The sequence below is a fragment of the Ahaetulla prasina genome, chromosome 15, assembly GCF_028640845.1.
Source record: "Ahaetulla prasina isolate Xishuangbanna chromosome 15, ASM2864084v1, whole genome shotgun sequence".
In the NCBI taxonomy this organism is placed as follows: domain Eukaryota; kingdom Metazoa; phylum Chordata; class Lepidosauria; order Squamata; family Colubridae; genus Ahaetulla; species Ahaetulla prasina.
The window spans coordinates 15,985,200-16,007,077 of record NC_080553.1 but is presented as its reverse complement, the minus strand read 5'-3'; the positions used below and the strand labels follow the sequence as shown (position 1 = coordinate 16,007,077).

Genomic DNA, 21,878 nt, shown 5'->3' with positions numbered 1-21,878 from the left:
TGTGTATTCTGCAATGTTTACATTTTTGGTAAACTCATTCAGTGAATCCAAGCTCGGCAAGCTAAGTAGGAAGCCTTCATTTAGTTTGCAAATAAACGTATTAAAGATTCTAACTGCCAGCCGAGAATGAGTCCTTACATTTAAAGAGCACCTGTCGGTTCAGATCCATCATGGCAGTTCAGAACCATCTCCTCCTCCCGCCAGTCCGCAGAGCCCAAAAACCTGGGGAATGCAGCTCTGGTTTTCAATATGATGCTACAATAGTCGTAAAGGATGAAAAGCGGTCCTAACTAAGCCACATTCCTCAGTGCTATTGTAACTTTGAATGGTCACTGAAACGGACTGTTGTTAAGTCAAGGACTACCTGGGTAAAGCTATACCCTGAGCCTGCAACCCCCTCCTCCCCAGCCTCGTATTCCCTCGTGTGAAGACATTCCCTTTGAGGATTTTGGAATACAACTCCCATCTGCCCCAGCCAGCGTGGCTATAACGAGGGACAGGTGAGATGTGTAGTTCGCAAGCATCCCAGGGGCGCCTCCTTGTAACCTACTGATCTCAAGGGTGGTTTTTCCGGTACCTTCTGCCAGCGCGCCAGCTGCTTCGACTTCCCGGTGGCGGCGTACTGCCCGTTGCTTTTCTTCCAGCCGCTGCTTCTCTGTGTTGGCTTCGTCCCATTTGCCGTTCTCCATTAGCCTCTGGTCGGGCCTCAGGCGGCTGTCCGTGGGAGCGACGCCGTCTTCCGGCTCGTTGAGGGTCAGCGCCAGTTTGGAGAAGAAGTACATGTTTTCCGCGTTCTCCCTGGAGAAGAAAGAGCCAGGAGTGGCTTTAGCGAGAGGGGTGAGTGGCACCAGCAGGCGCTCCCCTGCGTCGGGGTTTAAGCTGCGCATGGGCGACGTTTGATCATCAACATTCATTGCACCACCATAATAACGTCTATGGAGATTCTCCATCGTTCAGGTCGTGGTTGTCCCAAAGGTGTTTTTTTAAGACGCAACTGGACTTGGAAGACTTTTCGCTTCTCATCCAAGAAGCTTCTTCAGCTCTGACTGGATGGTGGGGAATGGAAAGATTTGTACCAGGATGAAATGCTACCGGTTCAGACCGGTTCGGACAAACTAATAGTTTAAAAAAATGGCACCGGTTTGGCCGAACCGGTATTTCCGACGATCAGCTGGGCGACGATCAGCTGTGACGCGCGATTTGTATTAGCTAGAATCGTCGGATTTCCTGCTTTCTAGCTAATCTAAATTGTGTGGCACAGCAGATTCCTGCCCCCCTTGCTGTTCTACTTACCTTTGCAGGCTCGGAAGGTTTCAAAATGTTCCTTTTTTTAGCGCTGCGTACGTGTCCCTCAGGCATGCATACGCACACAAAGCGTGCGCTCAGTAGCAGACTCACAGAACCGCCAGCAGAATTCAGAGGATTTCACCGCCGATTTGTACTCCTTGCCGACAGCTGGTCATTTGCATCCTTTTAGAGAGTCGTTCAGGCCACTTGGAGGTTCGTCTGTGTCTTCAGGGTCAAAAAAGCCATTGGTGTCAAAACTGAACAGCCCTCTCTCTCAACAGAGGGGGAGGGATACGACATCATCTATCTCCAGTCTACAAAACAGTCCTTTCAGCAGTTCCAAGAAGGCTCCACACCTCCTCAGACCCCGAGGACGCAGAAAAAGCTCCAAGTGGCCTCAACGACTCTCTTAAACAGGGGTCTCCAACCTTGGTCCCTTTAAGACTTGTGGACTTCAACTCCCAGAGTTTTGCTGGCTGAGGGACTCTGGGAGTTGAAGTCCACAAGTCTTAAAGGGACCAAGGTTGGAGACCCCTGCTCTAAAAGGATGCAAATGACCAGCTGCCCACAAGGCGTTTAAATCCTTCCCTTCCCCACCATCCAGTCAGAGTTGAAGATGCTTCTTGGATGAGAAGCGAAACGTCTTCAAAAGAAAAAAATAAACCAGAAACTCCAGTTGCCTCCTGACCTCCTTTGGGACACCGTAACAATCCGAGCCTTTAGTGCAGCCCGAGAAAGCCTGACCCCCACAGCTGGTCAACCCTTAAGCCCCAAGCCTGTTGGGAGGACTCACGGGAGGGGGTATTTCTTCCACAGGACCTTGGGGGACAAGGTCTGGTAGACCGTTTTCGGAAGCTTGCCTTCCGAAATGGAGTTTCCCTGGGTGGCTTCTATGATCTTGGAACACTCCATCTTCTCGTCCCACGTGCCGGACATAACGTATCGCTCGTTGCCATCGGCATCCATCACCACCCCTGTCACCTGGGGAAGAAGACCAGAAAAAGGAGGATTTATGTGTGCAGGGGGAGGGGCTGTCAGACCCACTCGGGTAGATATCAAATCTACAGGTAGCCTACACAACTGAGAGGGGAATAACACAGTGTGTTCTGTCCTCCCTTGTCCCCGTCCGAGTGATGGCTTAATTAGCCGGCACTATCAGCTCTGGCAGCAGAATAGCCAGCATCTGCCAAGAGCCTCTGTTATCTTCCACGATGCTGGTGAGTCACCCAGAAACAAACTTCAGCTCTTAATCAGTGGATTTGCCTGTTACAAAGAGACACAGCAGCTCTGGCTGCCTTTTATATCCTGTGGGGTGTGGCTCCATGACTCAGCACTTCCTAGGCCTGCCCCACCCTTGCTTCTGTTGTTCCCTCCTCTCCTGCCTACGAAACCTAGGCTTCAACCAAGCCTGATTGCCGTCAGCTGGGTCTGCAGGCGTGGCCTGGGGGGGGGAAGAGTCAGGGGATGGAGGCCTCTTCCACCTGGCCTGCCTCTGGCTCCTGGAGCTGAGCCAGGGAAGTCCTGACGGCCCTTCCCCCTCACTGTCCAAGTCACTTTTTGGCAGCAGGCTCAGCTCCAAGTCACTTTCTGGCAGAAAGGCCGGCTCGGGGGGCGCAGACACAACACAGTGTTTCTCAGCCATTTGCAACTTGAAGGTGAGCGGGCTTCAACTCCCAGCTTCAAGTTGCCACGGCTGAGAAACACCATAGAGAATATAAATCTTAGCACAGGCTGATAACATTCTTGCATCTCCGTTCTCGGCGGCGCAGCGGTTAAAGAGTGCAGCACTGCAGGCTACTTCTGCTGACTGCCGGCGGCCTGCAATTTGGCCAATTCGAATCTCACCAGGCTCAAGGTTGACTCAGCCTTCCCTCCTTCCGAGGTGGGTAAAATGAGGACACCCCCCTCCCCCGCAATTGTTGGGGTTTGCAAGAGGTTGACTCTGTAAACTGCTTAGACAGGGGCTGTAAAGCACTGTGAAGCGGTCTATAAGTCTAAGGCTATTATTTTTGGGGTGGATGGGTGGATAGGTGGATAGATGGATGGAGGGACGGATGAATAGATAGATAGATAGATAGATAGATAGATAGATAGATAGATAGATAGATAGATAGATAGATAGATAGATAGAGATAGATAGATAGATAGACAGACAGACAGACAGACAGACAGATAGATGGACCAGGAATTGGTGACCCCCTGGCTTAATTGACCCATACAAAGGCCAATCCAAGAGGAAAAATTTACAAGGCGTTTACCTTCCGGGGGATATCTCTGGAGAAGTAACTGTAGGGTGTAAATTTCAAATGGCATTTGTCTTTTGATTTGTGGTTGAGGATTTCTATGTCACCGGACTGGACAAAAAAGAGAGAGAGAGAGAGAGAGAGAGAGAGAGGGAGGGAAGGAGAGGGAGAGAGAGGGAGAGAGAGAGAGAGTGTTAGTTTGCCCAAAGGTTTAATTATCCATATTGACAGAAACCAGAATCAAGAATCAGAAAAAACGGTTTTGTTTCTTTTCTTTTCCTTTCTTTCTTTCTTTCTTTCTTTCTTTCTTTCTTTCTTTCTTTCTTTCTTTCTTTCTTTCTTTTTCTTTCTTTCCTTCCTTCCTTCCTTCCTTCCTTCCTTCCTTCCTTCCTTCCTTCTTTCTTTCCTTCCTTCCTTCCTTCCTTCCTTCCTTCCTTCCTTCCTTCCTTCCTTCCTTCCTTCCTTCCTTCCTTCCTTCAATTTTTTTTTTTTAAAAATTAAAATACAACACTCCCAAAAATTTTAAAAAAAGAAACAAACCCACGCTTTGCAGCTGGCCTCAAAACGTGCCTAAATAGGACGGCATAGAACCGGATCGCCACTAAGGATTCGCCCGAACCGGCCTGAACCTACTTGAACCGGCTGAATACGACCACTGTGGCTCATCATCCTTACCTGGTCAATCCAGAGCTTCCCCACAATAATATTGTGAACCGTGGATGTGACTTTTTGCCAGATGTAGTGATTGCCACTGGAGTGGAATTCGAGATGGATGGTGCCTGGTACGGAACGGGAGAAAAAAATTTAAACTTAGGGTTTAAAATATAAATTTCTATACAGAGAGAAAGGAGTTATTTCTGGCAAATCTTGCTGAATTTTGCTGATTCGGATTGCACGATGAACCGTCATGATTAGTTAACAGATAAAAAGATGTGATAAGGTATGAAGCGTTTTTCTTTTTTCTGATTATTCTTAGTTTGTATTAGTTTTTTTTATCTTAGTGTGAAAAACCAATCAAAGTCCATTTTTTCAGGAGACCGTTTACTCACCCAGTCATCATCTTCCTGCAACGAACTCATAATCCTTTGCGGGGTGGAGTTTGGGCAACTGAATGGAGCTATCGGAGTCTTTTACTGGCCGGATGCCCTTTGTGTTGCCAGTACGGAGTTTTGTTCAGCAGATATATTTTCTCAGTGTGCCCAGAGAGAGAAATAGCTGCCTCTACCTAGGATCAAACTCACAGCCTCCTGATTGTGAGGTGAGAGCACCGCCTCTAGGTCACTGCACCAGTCCGTTTACTCACCCAGTGGCATGATGGAAAGGTATTTGCCACGGAACTTGCTGGCAATGGTGATCTCCTGCCACAGCGTCCAGCCTCGCCGGGAGTAGACGTGATGAGCAGCTGCTGGGGGGTGATGGCTCACCTGGAGGAGAAGAAACACACCTCGATGGCATCCGCTGCCTAAAACTTGCAGGTCATTCTCGAAGCAAGTTTCTCGAAGTTCTCTTTAGCAAGATTTATTGAGATCTCAGACTCAATAAATGGGTGGGGAAGATTAACAAGAACTCTAGTGCGGGTGGTCCTCAGTTTACGACCCTAATGGACCCCCAAATTTCTGTTCTTAAGTGAAACATTTGTTAAGTGAGTCTTGCCCCATTTTACGAGCTTTCTTGCCACGGTTGTTAAGTAAATCGCTGCAGTTGCTAAAATTAGTAACACGGTTGTTAAGTGAATCCAGATTCCCCACTGACTTGGCTTGTCAGAAGGTCGCAAAAGGAGATCACACGGGGGTGAACACACCCCTAAGGCGGGACTAGAACTCCCCGTCTCCTGGTGATTGGCCCAAAGTCACCCAGTTAGCTTTCATAACATAACATAACATAACATCAGAGTTGGAAGGGACCTTGGAGGCCTTCTAGTCCAACCCCCTGCCCAGGCAGGAAACCCTACATCATCTCAGTCAGATGGTTATCCAACATTTTCTTAAAAATTTCCAGTGTTGGAACATTCACAACTTCTGAAGGCAAGTTGTTCCACTTATTAATTGTTCTAACTGTCAGGAAATTTCTCCTTAGTTCTAAGTTGCTTCTTTCTTTGACCAGTTTCCACCCATTGCTTCTTGTTCTACCCTCAGGTGCTTTGGAGAACAGCCCGACTCCCTCTTCTTTGTGGCAGCCCCTGAGATATTGGAACACTGCTATCATGTCTCCCCTAGTCCTTCTTTTTATTAAACTAGACATACCCAGTTCCTGCAACCGTTCTTCATATGTTTTATCCTCCAGTCCCCTAATCATCTTTGTTGCTCTTCTCTGCACTCTTTCTAGAGTCTCAACATCTTTTTTACATCGTGGCGACCAAAACTGGATGCAATATTCCAAGTGTGGCCTTACCAAGGCATTATAAAGTGGTACTAACACTTCACGTGATCTTGATTCTATCCCTCTGTTTATGCAGCCCAGAACTGTGTTGGCTTTTTTAACAGCTGCTGCACACTGCTGGCTCATATCTAAATGGTTATCCACTAGGACTCCAAGATCCCTCTCACAGGTACTACTATTGAGCAAGGTACCACATATACGGTACTGGTGCATTTTGGTTTTTTGGCCTAAATGTAGAACCTTACTTTTTTCACTGTTGAATTTCATTTTGTTAGATAGCGCCCAATGTTCAAGTCTGTCAAGATCTTTCTGTAACTTGAGCCTATCTTCTGGAGTGTTGGCTATTCCTGCCAGCTTGGTGTCATCTGCAAATTTGATGAGTTCCCCATCTATCCCCTCGTCCAAGTCATTGATGAAGATGTTGAAGAGTACTGGACCTAAAACTCATGTCTAAGGTGGGACTAGAACTCACCATCTCCTGGTGATTGGCCCAAAGTCACCCAGTTAGCTTTCATGCTTAAGGCGGGACTAGAACTTACCGTCTCCTGGTGATTGGCCCAAAGTCACCCAGTTAGCTTTCATGCCTAAGGCGGGACTAGAACTCACCGTCTCCTGGTGATTGGCCCAAAGTCACCCAGTTAGCTTTCATGCCTAAGGCGGGACTAGAACTCACCATCTCCTGGTGATTGGCCCAAAGTCACCCAGTTAGCTTTCATGTCTAAGGCGGGACAAGAACTCACCATCTCCTGGTGATTGGCCCAAAGCCACCCAGTTAGCTTTCATGCTTAAGGCGGGACTAGAACTCACCATCTCCTAGCGATTGGCCCAAAATCACCCAATTAACTTTCATGTCTAAGGCGGAACTAGAACTCACCATCTCCTGGTGATTGGCCCAAAGTCACCCAAGTATTTTTTCATGCCTCAGGTGGGACTAGAACTTATTGTCTCCTGGGGATTGCCTAGGGTCTGTCTCCTCTTCTCTCCTTCCTCCACACCTTTTCTGTTTCATGCAGACTCTCTCTTGGTCCCCCTTCCCTTCTCTGCTCCAGAGCTGGCTTCTAGAAAGCTGCTCTACCATGCTGGTGGACTGTCTTCTTCTTAGCTTAGTGAAGAAGCACCCTTGAATTAACCCCTTTTCCCACCTCCCCAGCATCTTCTAGGGCAAACAGATGGGTGCAGAAGAACGCAAGAGTCCATCCCACCTGAGCATGGGGCCTAAACCAGAGGTGAAATTCAGCCAGTTCTATCCGGATTGGCGAACTGGTAGCGGCGGATCTGGGAGGCTCATGTCATGACGTCGCTTCTTTGCGATGATTTTAAGCCTCTGCGCATGCGCACAGGCGCACGCACGTTTGCGAGCTGGTAGGGCAGGTAAGTGAACTTCACCCCTGGCCTGAACCCCAAACCCTACAACCCCTGGCCCTCCCTCCCTCCCTCCCCCACATTTCCGGGCCTTCGGCTCACCTGCTCGCAGAGCGATCGGAAGCCGAGCTCTTCCAGGCGGTCCAGTTCGAAGGTCTCGCCCAGGAGCGGGTTGAAGGGCTTGGCGGTTCGTTGGACAGTGGTCGAGTAGGAAGACACTGAAAAAGCGGCCACGAAGCACATCTGCTCGATGGCGTTCTCGCACTTGACCGCTCTGTCCAGCAACTCGTGGTACTCCATGTCCTCCGTCAGCCTCTGCAGCATCGAGAGGGGTTCGTTGAAGTTGATCTGCAAGGGAGAGGGGAGCAGGAAAGGAAGGTTAAAAGGGGGTGGGGGGGCTCCAGCCCTGGGGAGGAAGAGGGGAGCTTCAGGCCCTTCTCCCACCCACCCCCAACACACACATCCTCCCGGTTCCTATTCCACAAAGTGGCCATTTTTTTAATCCTGCACCAGGCCACCAACCGGAAGTTGTCAAACGGGCCGTTTACAGGGAGGTGAGGGGTTGCGCGTGCATGATCGGGGGTGGGGTGCATAGAATCGGGGGTGCTTTTTACCAGGTCTGCCTGGTTCGCCAGTTGCGCCCCTTTCTTGACCGGGATGCCTTATGCACGGTCACTCACGCTCTTGTCACTTCTCGTCTGGATTATTGCAATGCTCTCTACATGGGGCTACCCCTGAAGTGCACTCGGAGGCTTCAGTTAGTTCAGAATGCAGCTGCGCGGGTGATTGAGGGAGCCACACGTTGCTCCCGGGTAACACCGCTCCTGCGCAGTCTGCACTGGCTACCTGTGGTCTTTCGGGTGCGCTTCAAGGTGTTGGTTACCACCTTTAAAGCGCTCCATGGCTTAGGGCCCGGGTACTTACGGGACCGCCTGCTGTTACCTTATGCCTCCCACCAACCCGTACGCTCCCACAGAGAGGGTCTTCTCAAGCAATGTCGGCTGGCGGCCCCCAGGGGAAGATCCTTCTCTGTTGGAGCACCTACCCTCTGGAATGAACTTCCCCCTGGTTTGCGTCAATTACCCGACCTTCGGACCTTTCGCCGTGAATTGAAAACGCACTTGTTTATCCAAGCGGGACTGGCTTAATTTTTTTAAGTTTTTGGAATTTTAATAATTTTAATTGGGGTATTTTAATTATGGGTCAAATTTGACGGTTTTAAATTTCTCGGCCACTAATATAATATGTTATTTTAATCGTCGTTTTAATATTGTATATTGTATTGTTTCAAATCTGGCTGTACACCGCCCTGAGTCCTTCGGGAGAAGGGCGGTATAAAAATCTAAACAATAAATAAATAAATAAATTATGGGCATGGGCACGACCCCCATCCCCCCCCCCCATCCTGGCACGCAATGGCAAAAAAGGTTAACCATCACTTCCCTATACCATTTTAGACAAAGAGCTGTCTAATCTCTTCTTAAAAACTTCCAGTGTTGGAGCGTTTATAACTTCTGGTGTAAAATTGTTCCACTGATTCATTGTTCTAACTCTCAGGAAATTTCTCTGTTGCTTCTCTCCTTGATTAGTTTCCACCCGTTGCTTCTTGTCCTGCCTTCAGGTGCTTTGGAGAATAGCTTGACTCCCTCTTCTTTGGGGCAACCCCTGAGATATTGGAAGACTGCTATCATGTCACCCCTAGTCCTTCTTTTCATTAAACCAGACATCCCCAGTTCCTGCAACCGTTCTTTATATGTTTCAGCCTCCCAATCCTAACTGTAACCTCCAGTCCCCTAATCCTCTCTATTGCTCTTCGCTGCACTCTTTCTAAGATTCGGAGGTTTGACAACTGACTCGCATTTACGACCGTTGCAGTATCCCGGGGGTGTGTGTGTGTCACGTGATCCCCTTTTGCAACCCTTCTGATATGCCAAGTCAAAGGGAGCCAGAGTTCACTTAACAACCGGGTGGCTCACTGAACAACGGCAATGACCCGTTTAACAAACGCGCCAAGGAGCGTCGTAAAATCGGACGAGGCTCGCTTAACCCATGTGTCATAAATTTTGGGGCTTGCATTGTGGTCGTACGTTGAGCGCTGCCCGTACTGCGCAGGATAAAAGAGCCAAGGCGGCTGGATGAAAAAGCGAGCCACTAGTCACAGCTGGATTATTCTAACCCACAAGGTCACCGAGAGACCGAGGAAGCGCAAACTCTGGAAATAAATACACTTGCACAAAAGAGACATGCTCGCGCGTGTCGACCGCTGAGGCTTTGTCGTCTGCACAAAAAGTCCCCGGGCGGACGAGAAAGATTTAATGTCACGTCGAAGGGCTATTAAAGTTTCCAATACTTCCCAGCGTGGCTCCCTTAATCGTGAGGCTGCCACGAGCGTTACATTGGCAGATTTAAAACGTTTTGCTTTGGCAGCTGTCCTGCTAATTTGTTTTTTACTGGGCTGCCAAGCAGAGATATTGGATAAGGGGGGGGATTATTTATGCAATGCAATATTGAAACGCTTGGGGAAAAAAACCGACAACCCTGCGTGCACAGTTTTACAAATATTAACCTACTGTGTTACCACTTGGGAGTAACACAGCTGAGGGGCGGCCAATCAGCTGAGAAGATAAAGGGAAGTATAGTGCAGGGGTGGGCGGGCGGGCCGACCTGATTGTCGGAACGAACCGGTTCGCTCCCAGCTGATCGTCGGAGCTACCGGTTTGCCCGAACCGGTAGAATCCTCTTTCTGTTATGCAGTTGGTGAGTTTCACCCACCCTAAAACCTTATTGAAAGGGAAAATCAAAAGTAATTTTGCAATTTTGCTCAGTCCTCCTTTAAATCAAACCTGACTTTTGAGGCGTCCATGAAATTCTCTTAGGAATGGTACAGATGTTGCCGTTGCCTGCTTCCTAACTACTGTATTCCCCCCCCCCAAATTATTGTTTGAAGACATTTGCTGACATTTCTGGGCCAAGCCGTTTCGTGAGAGCCCCTCCTCCTCTCCTCCTTGTTCCAGCTAGTCTCCAACTTTCAATAGTTACTCTGGCTGAGAAATTCTGGGAGTTGAAGTCTGCAATTTTTAAGATTTGTGGACCTCAACTCTCAGAATTCTTCAGCCAGTGTAGATGCTTGGCTCAGAAATGTCAACCTTCAAACAAGCATCCAAACTTCTGAATTTCTGGGAACTGAAGTCTTAAAAATGAAGTCTTAAAGCAGGGTTGGAGACCCCTGCTTTAACTCAACAAATCTCTCATGAATCTTCAATTACTACTTTTTTTGGCCTGTTGTCCTTTCGCCCAACGGTTGAGTGGGCTTTGCTCTACCTGTGTTCAGGGGTGGGATTCTACCGGTTCGGACCGGTTCGGGTGAACCGGTAGCTCCGATATCAGCTGGGCCCGCCCCTGTGCTATACTGACCTATATCTTCTCAGAAAGGGTGAAATGCTACTGGTTCGCTCCAGTTCGGGTGAATCGGTAGCGATAAAAACGACCGGTTCAGGCAAACTGGTAATTTAAAAAAAGCTACTGGTTCAGTCAACCCGGTAGTTCAAGCTGTATTTCTGATGATCAGCTGAGCTGCACGGTTTAGTTTTGTGTGCACACAGTGTGCAAATGCACGGCCAGCGAACCAGTAGCAAACCGGTTCAGATTTCACCACTGCTTCTCAGCTGATTTGCGCGTGTTACTCCCCAGCAGTAACCTGGAAGGTCAGTTTTCGTAGAACTGTGGACGCGTGCTCTGGTTGTTAAATCGGCAAGATCCCACCTGTTCTGTCTGCGCCCCCCAAGCCGGGTGTGCTGCCAGAAAGTGACTTAGACAGTGAGGGGGAAGGGCCGTCAGGACTTACCTCGGGAGCACCGGCTTGCCTGGCTCAGCTCCAGGAGCCAGAAACAGGCCAGGTGGAAGAGATAACGAGGCCTCCATCCCCTGACTCTTCCCGCCCCCCCAGGCCACGCCTGCAGTCCCAGCTGATGGCAATCAGGCTTTGTTTCATAGGCAGGAGAGGAGGGAACAACAGAAGCAAGGGTGGGGCAGGCCTAGGAAGTGCTGAGTCATGGAGCCACACCCCACAGGATATAAAAGGCAGCCAGAGCTGCTGTGTCTCTTTGTAACAGGCAAATCCACTGATTAAGAGCTGAAGTTTGTTTCTAGGTGACTCACCAGCGTCGTGGAAGATAATGGAGGCTCTTGGCAGACGCTGGCTATTCTGCTGCCAGAGCTGATAGCGACAGCTAATTAAGCCATCATTCGGACGGAGGCGAGGGAGGACAGAACACCACTACCCGTGTTGCCTCTCTTGTACGTTCACTACCTCACCAGGGCTGGGCTTCAGGTGGAGACTGGCTAGAAGCTGAAGCTTAAGGCCCACAGAAGAAGCTCCCCACATACACGAAAGGGGGTGGAAGGAAGGAAGCACTTACAGGCATGGGGATCTTGGAAAGTTCTTTACCGATGCAATTCTTCATGATGCTCCAGAGGTTAAGGCTGTAGTTGGGCTTGTCTGGGATCTGAGTACGCCTCTTCTTGGGGGCGACCCCATACTTGCTTGAAGAAACAAGGCCTGTGTGAGTGGAGGTCTCGAACACCTGCAGGGGATCGAACCCAAGGTCATGGACAATTCAGGGTGGGATTTCCAGCATCCCCCACCCATCCTTGCCTGCTTGTAAGCATAGCCTGGGACAAGTTCATCAGAACAGAGGAAGTGTAATCAGTCATTGGGTTCATATAGTCATATGTGGTGGACATGCTCAAAAGCAAAAAAAAAAAAAAAATACTGGATGAAAATATATACGTGGTTGGAAAAAAATGATAAAACAACATATAGACCTGAAACCAGAGATATTTTTGTTCGGCATTGTCAGGAAATTGTTATTTGCCTAACTAGTTGGCCAGGCAATATATAAACTAACTATGTATGTTTGTAGAAAGGCATGATACTGCTTTAAGGCTGTGCTGCATCATGTAAGCATCCTGATTGGTTGAGCTCTGTAGCCAATGTATAAAAGGACTACTAAATTATGGCTTGTGGGGAATCTACAGGGACGCTACAGCATTGTAACCTGATGACATGCTGCAACTGTATATTTGAGCTTTATGATCGTTGCTTGATCATGGCTAGTTACTGATTCCTCAAGATACTGACCGTTGTGAATTACACTGTGTTTTGCCGAACTGAAAGAAGACCTTGTTTGTTGTGCAAGTCTACATTGGTAAGAAGACCTGATATTTGGAACATCCTTGACTGGTTATGTGTATGACCTGGATTGCTTTTGGACTATGTCTTTGCCTTTTCCCTAAAAGTAAAGGAATATCAAACCCCAGTTTGTCTGTAAGTGACTGTTACTGTATACAACCAGTCTCAGTCCTTTTCACGCGTACGGTACTCTGCTCAACAGTCCACAATCTTGGTTGTGAACCCAGATTATCCTTAACAGGCATCTTACCAGAAAAAATTGTCAAAAAGACTACATATTTGATCTTGCATATATACTAATATGCAAAAAATAATTGCTACCAACCTGCCTTCCATTGAGGACCTGTATACTGCACGAATCAAGAAGAGGGCCGTGAAAATATTTACAGACCCCTCGCATCCAGGACATAAACTGTTTCAACTCCTACCCTCAAAACGACGCTATAGAGCACTGCACGCCAGAACAACTAGACACAAGAACAGTTTTTTTCCCGAAGGCCATCACTCTGCTAAACAAATAATTCCATCAACACTGTCAAAGTATTTACTAAATCTGCACTACTATTAATCTCCTCATAGTTCCCATCACCAATCTCTTTCCATTTATGACTGTATGACTATAACTTGTTGCTGGCAATCCTTATGATTTATATTGATATATTGACCATCAATTGTGTTGTAAATGTTGTACCTTGATGAACGTATCTTTTCTTTTATGTACACTGAGAGCATCTGCACCAAAGACAAATTCCTTGTGTGTCCAATCACACTTGGCCAATAAAAATTCTATTCTATTCTATTCTAACCGCAGCCAGAATTGTATTTGCTCAACAATGGAAAAATGGTTAGATCCCATCTGAGGGGAATGTAATTAAGAAAATATTAGAATGCGCAGAAATGGATAGATTAACACTTATTATTAAAGAAAAAGAAAGAAACTGAATGCCATTTGATTCGGGATATATTTTATCAATGGCTAGACAACAGAAGCAGGAGTTAGAAAGGAGGAGACATAAAAAGAGGAGATGTCTATATACAGGATGTAAATATATATAAAAATTGCATCTAAGAATGCTCAATATGGTTATACAAGAACAAGGGATTATTTAGAAAGACTGAATTTAACAGCAAGGAATAGCAAGGAAACTGTCGATGCAGAGAGTCGTAATACATTGTTGTTATATTTGTTTTGTATTTTGTATTTTAATGATTGATGTATGTATGTCTTCTTTCCTTTTTTTTCTTTTTTTTGGTTTTTGTCTTTTTTCATCATGTTTTTGGTTTTAAAAATGTAAAATAGTCAATAAAAACTATTTTTTTTAAAAAAAAGAGGAAACGTTAAAGAGTAGAGTTGTTAGAGAAGATGATATTAAGTATTATTGTTGTTATATTATTACGTTAGCATTAATATTATGGTGATAAATACTACAACAAAGTGTTGTATTAAAGGTAAAAGTTCCCCTCGCACATACGTGCTAGTCATTGCCGACTCTAGGGGGGCGGTGCTCATCTCTGTTTCAAAGCCAAAGAGCCAGCGCTGTCCGAAGATGTCTCCGTGGTCATGTGCCCGGCACGACTCAACGCCAAAGGCGCACGGAACGCTGTTACCTTCCCACCAAAGGTGGCCCCTATTTTTTCTACTTGCATTTTTACGTGCTTTCGAAACTGCTAGGTTGGCAGAAGCTGGGACAAGTCACGGGAGCTCACCCCGTTACACAGCAGCACTAGGGATTCGAACCGCTGAACTGCCGACCTTTCGATCGACAAGCTCAACGTCCTAGCCCCTGAGCCACCGCGTCCCTTAGTGTTGTATTACGACTACTTAAATATAATCGTACCCAGGCCCCACACTGTTTGATGAAAATTGAATGTGATATAAATAAAACAAAGAAAACTTGTACAAACAAAAAAAAAAATGAAGAACAGAAGGAGCAGGAAAAACGCAAATTAAACAACGGACTCAGAAACAGGAAACTAAGCAACGGGAGCACGGCAACCGAACTCAGAACCAAGGAGAGCAAGCCAGTCTTCACAAAACAGACCTGAGACCCATTTAACTGCACGTTATTCTCCCCAGCCCCACACACACACACAACCGCGCAACCCAAAACGAGAACTGAGAGGCCGATTCTCCAAGCAACCCTGCCCTTACGTGGCCAAGCTGCAAGGCTATTGTTATAGAGAAAAGAAACCAAACTCCTTACTCCCCAGGGTTTAGAACAGAATAGAGCTGGAAGGGACTGTAGAGGTCTTCTAGTCCAGCCCGCTGCTCAAGCAGGAGAACCTATCCTATTTCAGATAAGTGACAATCTAGTCTCTTCTTAAAATCATCCAGTGATGGAGCGCCAACGATTTCTGGAGATGAGCTGTTTCGCTGGTTAACTGTCCTCACTGTTAGGAAGTTTCTCCTTAATTCCAGGTTGTTTCTCTCTTTCATGAATTTCCACCCGTTGCTTCTTGTCCTGCCTTCAAGTGCTTTGAAGAATAGCTTGACGCCCTCTTCTTTGGGGCAGCCCCACAAATACTGGAATACTGCTATCATGTTACTCCTAATTCTTCTTTTCTCTAGACTAAGGTAAGGTAAAGGTTCCCCTCGCACATACGTGCTAGTCGTTCCTGACTCTACGGGGCGCTGCTCATCTCCGTTTCAAAGCCGAAGAACCAGCGCTGTCCGAAGACGCCTCCGTGGTCATGTGGCCGGTATGACTCAACGCCAAAGGCGCACGGAACGCTGTTCCCTTCCCACCAAACGTGGTCCCTATTTCTTCTACTTGCATTTTTTTTTACGTGCTTTCGAACTGCTAGGTTGGCAGAAGCTGGGACAAGTCACGGGAGCTCGCTCTGTTACGCGGTGCTCGGGAATCGAACTGCTGAACTGCCGACCTTTGGATTGACAAGCTCAGCGTCTTAGCCGCTGAGCCAGCCAAGCCCAAATCCTGCAGCCGTTTCTTCGTTATGTTTTCCTCTCCAGGCCTTGGATCATCTTCGTTGCTCTTCTCTGAACTTTTTCCAAAGCTTCAACCTCCTTTTTTGTGACCAAAATTGGTCGCGGGTATTCCAGGCCTTCGTCTTACTCGAGTTTTATAAAGCGACATGAATACGTCACGCAATCGTGATTCCAAGCCTCCCTTTGTACAACCCAGGATTGTGTTCGCCTTTTTTTGGCTGCCGGCGCACACCGCCGGTCGGTGATACTCACGCTATCGCCCAAGTTCCAATCGTCCGAACGGCCCTCACTGGCTACACTAATGTTGCTGCTGGTGCGCCTGTGGGGAACACAAAAATGACAGTGGCAATGCCAAAAGCTATGGGGCATGGTCTCCTGATGCGCTGGCCACCATGGCCAGGCTGCCCCAGCAGGGCCCGTCAAGCGGGGGGCCACTGAGAAGGTCACAAACAAGGGAGGGGTTCCGATATGCAAATGCGCCACCTGACATTCTGACCCGGTCAGTTTCTCCAAGCTCTCTGGGTCTAGGCAACCAATGGGCACTTGGGCAACGTTCCCTGCAGTGCAGGAGGATTGAGAACCAGGTGGGGGTCGGGGAGAGGAGGGAACCAGAGGAGGGGTAAGAAGGAAGGGTTAGAAAGAATAAGACTTGGGGTTCAGGAAGTGGGTAGTGATTCCTTTTTTAAAAAAAACGCTGGCTGGGGAATTCTGGGAGTTGAAGTCCTCCCACCTCAAAGCTGTCAAGGGTAAGAAACCATAGACCAGGGGTGTCACACGCAAGGCCCGCGGGTTGGATCCGGCTTACAGGGTGCTTAGATCTGGCCTGCAAGGCTGGCAAGGAAACAGCAAAGGACCAGCCTGCGGTGCCTCTGCCAGCAAAAATGAAGCTTCGGGGGGTGACGGATGTGTGCCTCTCCCCCCCCCGAGCTCCGTTTTGGCTGGCAGAGGACTAGCAAAACAAACTGAAAACCGAATCAAAGGGAGAAATGTTTCCCCTTTTGCATTTGAACATGCAAGAAGGGACAGGAAAGGAGAAAGGGGAAGAGGAAAGACAAAAGAAAAAGAAGGGAAGATGGGAAAGGTGGGAAGGAAGGAAGGAAGGAAGGAAGGAAGGAAGGAAGGAAGGAAGGAAGGAAGGAAGGAAGGAAGGAAGGAAGGAAGGAAGGAAGGAAGGAAGGAAGGGATTTACAATGTCAGCCTCTTGCCCCCAACAATCTGGGTCCTCATTTTTATCAACCTCAGAAGGATGGAAGTCAACCCTGAGCTGGTCAGGATCGAACTCCTGACAGTGGGCAGAGTCAGCCTGCAGTACTGCATTCTAACCATTGCGCCACCATGACAGGAGGGAAGGGAAGGGAAGGGAAAAGGAGGGAAAGAGGGCAGAAGGGAAGAAGGAAAGGAAGGAAGGAAGGAAGGAAGGAAGGAAGGAAGGAAGGAAGGAAGGAAGGGATTATAATGAGAGTGGGGGAGGGTCTCAGGGAAGTCCTGCCTTATCACTTGGTCACCATAGGTGCTCCCAACATGAGTGATGGCGAGATGGCCACTCCCACCATGGCCACGCCCACCCACGGCCCTCAGAGGTTACACACAACCAGGATGCGGCTGTTCTGTCCTCCCTCGCCTCCGTCCGAGCGATCGCTTAATTAGCCGGCACTATCAGCTCTGGCAGCAAACTAGTGAGCGCCTGCCAAGTGTCTCTGTTATCTCCCTTGATGCTGATGAGTCAACAAACAGTACTTCAGCTCTAGTTAAGCAGTTGATTTGCGTGCTACGAAGAGGCATAGCAGCCCTTGCTGCTTTTATATCCTGTGGGGTGTGGCTCCATGACTCAGCACTTCCTAGTCCTGCCCCACCCCTGCTTCTGTTGTTCCCGCCTCTCCTGCGTACGAAACCTAGGATCCAGCCAGGCCTGATTGCCATCAGCTGGGTCTGGAGGCGTGGCCTGGGGGGAAAAGAGTCAGGGGAGGGAGGCCTTGTTATCTCCTCCATCTGGCCTGCCTCTGGCTCCTGGAGCTGAGCCAGGGAAGCCGGTGCTCCCGAGGTAAGTCCTGATGGCCCTTCCCCCTCACTTTCCAAGTCACTTTCTGGCAGGGGGCCCGGCTCGGGGGGCGCAGACACAACAGCGGCCCTCGATGAAATCGAATGTGACCCCCTCTGCTGTAGACAATGGCTCCAACCTACCGGTGAAGTTTTGAAGGCTCTGCAGCTACTGTGATGACAGTGTGAGCGTCTTCCATAGCATCAAAGTACTCCGTCTCCTCATCTTCATCACTGGGCTCTCCTTTTCCACTCTGCACGCTTCCTCCTGCAAGAGACGGATAAGGCGGATCGGTTCTTGGCGCATTTGCGCGCTCGAGACGCCCGACAGGAGGAGGAAGGCTGGGTGGCTGTCCATGGGGAAGTCAAGGTCACTGAACGACCCTTGTGACTACCTTAACAACGGCCGGGGTTCACTTAACAACCGTGGCAAGAGAGGTCGTAAAACCGGGCAAAACTCCCTTAACGAATGCCTCCACTTAGCAACCAAAGTTTTGGGCTCAATTGTGGTCATCAGGCAAGGACCACCGGTTTTTGTCAAAAAAATACCCCACGGCGAAAAATGGGTTGGCTTAACGACCGCGGGATTCACTGAACGACCACGGCGAATCGCTTAAATGATTGCGCACAGCCAGATCGTCAAATCTGTGTTGGTGACACGATTGAAAACTTCACGGCTTATGATGATGTTCAGGCTCCGTTATGGAAATAAGTCAAGAATTACCTATTATTGGGACGTCACGAAACATTTAAACGGTCTGAGGGCTTCTTTCGCCTCTTGTCCCCCGGCTTTGTTGCAGGCTCTCTTTTTTCTGCTCCAGAAGACCCCGGAGGACCCCTCTTGCCCAGGTCAAGGCAACTCACCTTGGGACGCGTGAGCAGCGGGGTTCACAGAGAGGCTGGGCGCCCCCCGACAAGCCCGTTCTAAGTTGTTGTGCTGCTTGGCCAGCTGTTCGATGGTCTCCTCCAGGCGGATGCGCTGCTCACATTCATGCTGGAGGGCCCGTTGCCATTTTCTGCTGTGCGCCTCTGCAAGATCCAGAAAGTCCCGGCAGGCCTGAGAAAGGAAGGGAGGAAAAGGGATCAGATAATGGCGGAGCGCTCCCTGCGTGTGGACGGAAGAGAAGCCAGTGCTGAAAAGAAGGCCAGGATCAGGGGTGAAATGCTACCGGTTTGGGCCGGTTCGCCCAAACCGGTAGTAAAAAATGCTACCGGTTCACCTGAACCGGTAGTAAAAAAAACGCTTTTAAAAGGCAAAAAAAAAAAAAGAAGAAGAAGGTTCTGATGATCACCTGTGACTATCAGCTGTGCCGTGCAATCGTTGGAACTTTTTTTTTTTAAACACATTTTTAACTACCTATTCGCTCGAACCGGTAGTTTAAAAATGCTTTGAAAATATATATATATATAAAAAGGTTCCCACGATTGAATGGCACAGCTGGTAGTCACAGATGATTACCGGAACCTTTTTTTAAAACTTTTTTTTAGTTAAAAAAGATAGACAGGATTTGCTGCCTAAGCAGGGGGTTGGACTAGAAGATCTCCCTTCCAACTAAACTAAACTATTCTATTCTATTCTCTTTATCTCCGTTTAAAAATAGTCAAAAAGTGGAAGTGTCGAGAAAATAGGGCACAGAAATTGAGCCAGGAAGAGGGAAAGATGATGAACAATTCAAAGCAAGATCTATTATCGTATATGCTTGCGGGAAAAATAAAACAAGACAAGTGGAAATGCTTATAATAATCTCTCTTGGTGGGGGAAGAGAAGAAGTTGCAAGCAGGGGAAAACAGAGAAGGAATTAAAAAAAAAAAAGTTGGCCAATATCTGAGAACTGAGAACCGCCAAGGATTAAATTTTTAAAAAGGGAAAGGACAGCATCGCCCCTTCTCAAGATCTAAAACAGACATCTAACATCAAAAACGTCATCAAAAAAGAACAACAAAGAAGGTTCTTTCTGCACCAACTCAGAAAACTCAAACTGCCCAAGGAGATGCTGATCCGGTTCTATAGAGGAATGATGGAGTCTGTCATTTGCACCTCTATATCTATCTGGTTTGGTTCTGCAATCCAACAAGACAGACACAGACTTCAGAGGATCATTAGAACTGCAGGAAAAATAACTGCTACCAACCTGCCTTCCATGGAGGACCTGTATACTGCACGAGTCAAAAAGAGGGCTGGGAAAATATTTACAGACCCCTCGCATCCTGGACATAAACTGTTTCAACTCCGACCCTCAAAACGATGCTATAGAGCACTGCACACCAGAACAACTAGACACAAGGAGAGTTTTTCCCCGAATGCCATCACTCTGCTAAACAACTAATTCCCTCAACACTGTCAAATTATTCACTAAGTCTCCATTACTATTACTATTAATCTTCTCATTATTCTTACCACTCATCTCCTTCCACTTACGACTTGTTGCTCTATCTTTACGATTTGTATTGTTTCCTAGTATGATTTGATTGCTTATTTGTACCCTATGACTATCGTTAAGTGTTGTACCTTATGATTCTTGTCGAATGCATCTTTTCTTTTATGTACACTGAGAGCAAATGCCCCAAAGACAAATTCCTTGTGTGTCCAATCACACTTTATTTATTTATTTATTTATTTATTTATTTGATTTTTATACCGCCCTTCTCCCGAAGGACTCAGGGCGGTGTACAGGCAAAATAAAACGAACAATACAAAATACAATTAAAATGCAATTTAAAAAACTTATTTAAATTAGCCTGAAAATTTAAAAATTTACCATACACTAAAAAACCCCATTTAAAATTAATAAAATTTGACATTTAAAATTCAATTTAAGCCAGCCCCGCGCGGATAAAAAGGTGTGTCTTCAGTTCGCGGCGGAAAGTCCAAAGGTCAGGTATTTGGCGTAAACCTGGGGGAAGCTCGTTCCAGAGTGTGGGAGCCCCCACAGAGAAGGCCCTTCCTTCCACTTGGCCAATAAAGAATTCTATCTATCTATCTATCTATCTATCTATCTATCTATCTATCTATCTATCTATCTATCTATCTGTCTGTTTGTCTATCTATCCATCCATCCATCCATCCATCCATCCATCCATCCATCATCTATCTGTCTATCTTATCTATTTATTATCTATCTATCTATCTATCTATCTATCTATCTATCTATCTATCTATCTATCTATCTATCTATCTATCTATCTACCTCTATCTATCTATCTATCTATCTATCTATCTATCTATCTATCTATCTATCATCTATCTGTCTGTGAGTCTCTCTCTCTATTTATCATCCATCCATCTATCTATCTATCTATCTATCTATCTATCTATCTATCTATCTATCTATCTACCTCTATCTATCTATCTATCTATCTATCTATCTATCTATCTATCTATCTATCTATCTATCTATCTATAAAGGGCTGGGAAGTGGCTCACCAGGCTAATGCAGCCTGTTATTAACACACAGCTGCCTGCAATTACTGCAGGCTCGAGTCCCACCAGGCCCAAGGTTGACTCAGCCTTCCATCCTTTATAAGGTAGGTAAAATGAGGACCTAGATTGTTGGGGGGGGGGCAATAAGTTGACTTTGTATATAAATATACAAATAGAATGAGACTATTGCCTTACACAATGTAAGCCGCCCTGAGTCTTCGGAGAAGGGCGGGATATAAATTCAAAAAAAAATGTCTATCTATCTATCTATCTATCTATCTATCTATCTATCTATCTATCTATCTATCTATCTGGCTGGTGCAGGGAAGAGAAACGTTCACGGTTTAATGGCTTCCCTTGACCAAAGTCATGCATGTGCAGGAAAAGTCCGGTTTCTCCAGGGAGAAAGAATTAAACTTCCAAAAACGATGGGAGGTCGGGCATGAAGGAGCAGCGAAGCAGAAGAGGAACAAGGAGAGAAGGAGAAACATAGAAAAGGCCTGGATATTATTAGCACAGCTCAACGGGCAGTGGCTGATTGCAACGCGCGGATGGCAGAGGATGGCAACAGGGTGGCTGGGATCAGTTGCCAGGGTGCTGGGTATGCCTGGTTAACCTGCTACCAACCGAAAGAAAGAAAAGGAAAGTAAAATACAGCGGCGGCCAAAATTGTGGAAACCTTTTGGGAAAAGTGTATTTTTGAGGTTTGATGGCTAATAACACCACTTTTTTATTTTGGAGGTTTTTTTTTTAATTTGCATTTATATCCCGCCCTTCTCCGAAGACTCAGGGCGGCTTACACTGTGTTAAGCAATAGTCTTCATCCATTTGTATATTGTATACAAAGTCAACTTTTATTGCCCCCAACAATCTGGGTCCTCATTTTACCTACCTTAAAAAAGGATGGAAGGCTGAGTCAACCTTGGGCCTGGTGGGACTTGAACCTGCAGTAATTGCAAGCAGCTGCTGTTAATAACAGACTGTCTTAGCAGTCTGAGCCACCAGAGTTTC

General features: G+C 47.1%; 1 protein-coding gene across 2 annotated transcripts in view; it reads right to left on the bottom strand.

The window, feature by feature from the left end:
* Positions 1 to 21,878, bottom strand: part of OSBP2 (oxysterol binding protein 2) — an 85,033-nt gene that overhangs the window by 6,752 nt on the left and 56,403 nt on the right. The window contains exons 4-13 of one of the 2 annotated variants that reach the window (XM_058158000.1): positions 18,311 to 18,503; positions 17,591 to 17,714; positions 15,662 to 15,728; positions 11,690 to 11,854; positions 7,374 to 7,619; positions 4,834 to 4,954; positions 4,206 to 4,309; positions 3,546 to 3,641; positions 2,081 to 2,268; positions 578 to 798 (exon numbers count right to left, since the gene is read on the bottom strand). In XM_058158000.1, the coding sequence (XP_058013983.1) occupies positions 578 to 798; positions 2,081 to 2,268; positions 3,546 to 3,641; positions 4,206 to 4,309; positions 4,834 to 4,954; positions 7,374 to 7,619; positions 11,690 to 11,854; positions 15,662 to 15,728; positions 17,591 to 17,714; positions 18,311 to 18,503 (1,525 nt within the window). Of the gene's footprint in view, positions 1 to 577; positions 799 to 2,080; positions 2,269 to 3,545; positions 3,642 to 4,205; positions 4,310 to 4,833; positions 4,955 to 7,373; positions 7,620 to 11,689; positions 11,855 to 15,661; positions 15,729 to 17,590; positions 17,715 to 18,310; positions 18,504 to 21,878 lie in introns of those variants that run through there. The other variant, XM_058158002.1, reaches the window with a different exon arrangement.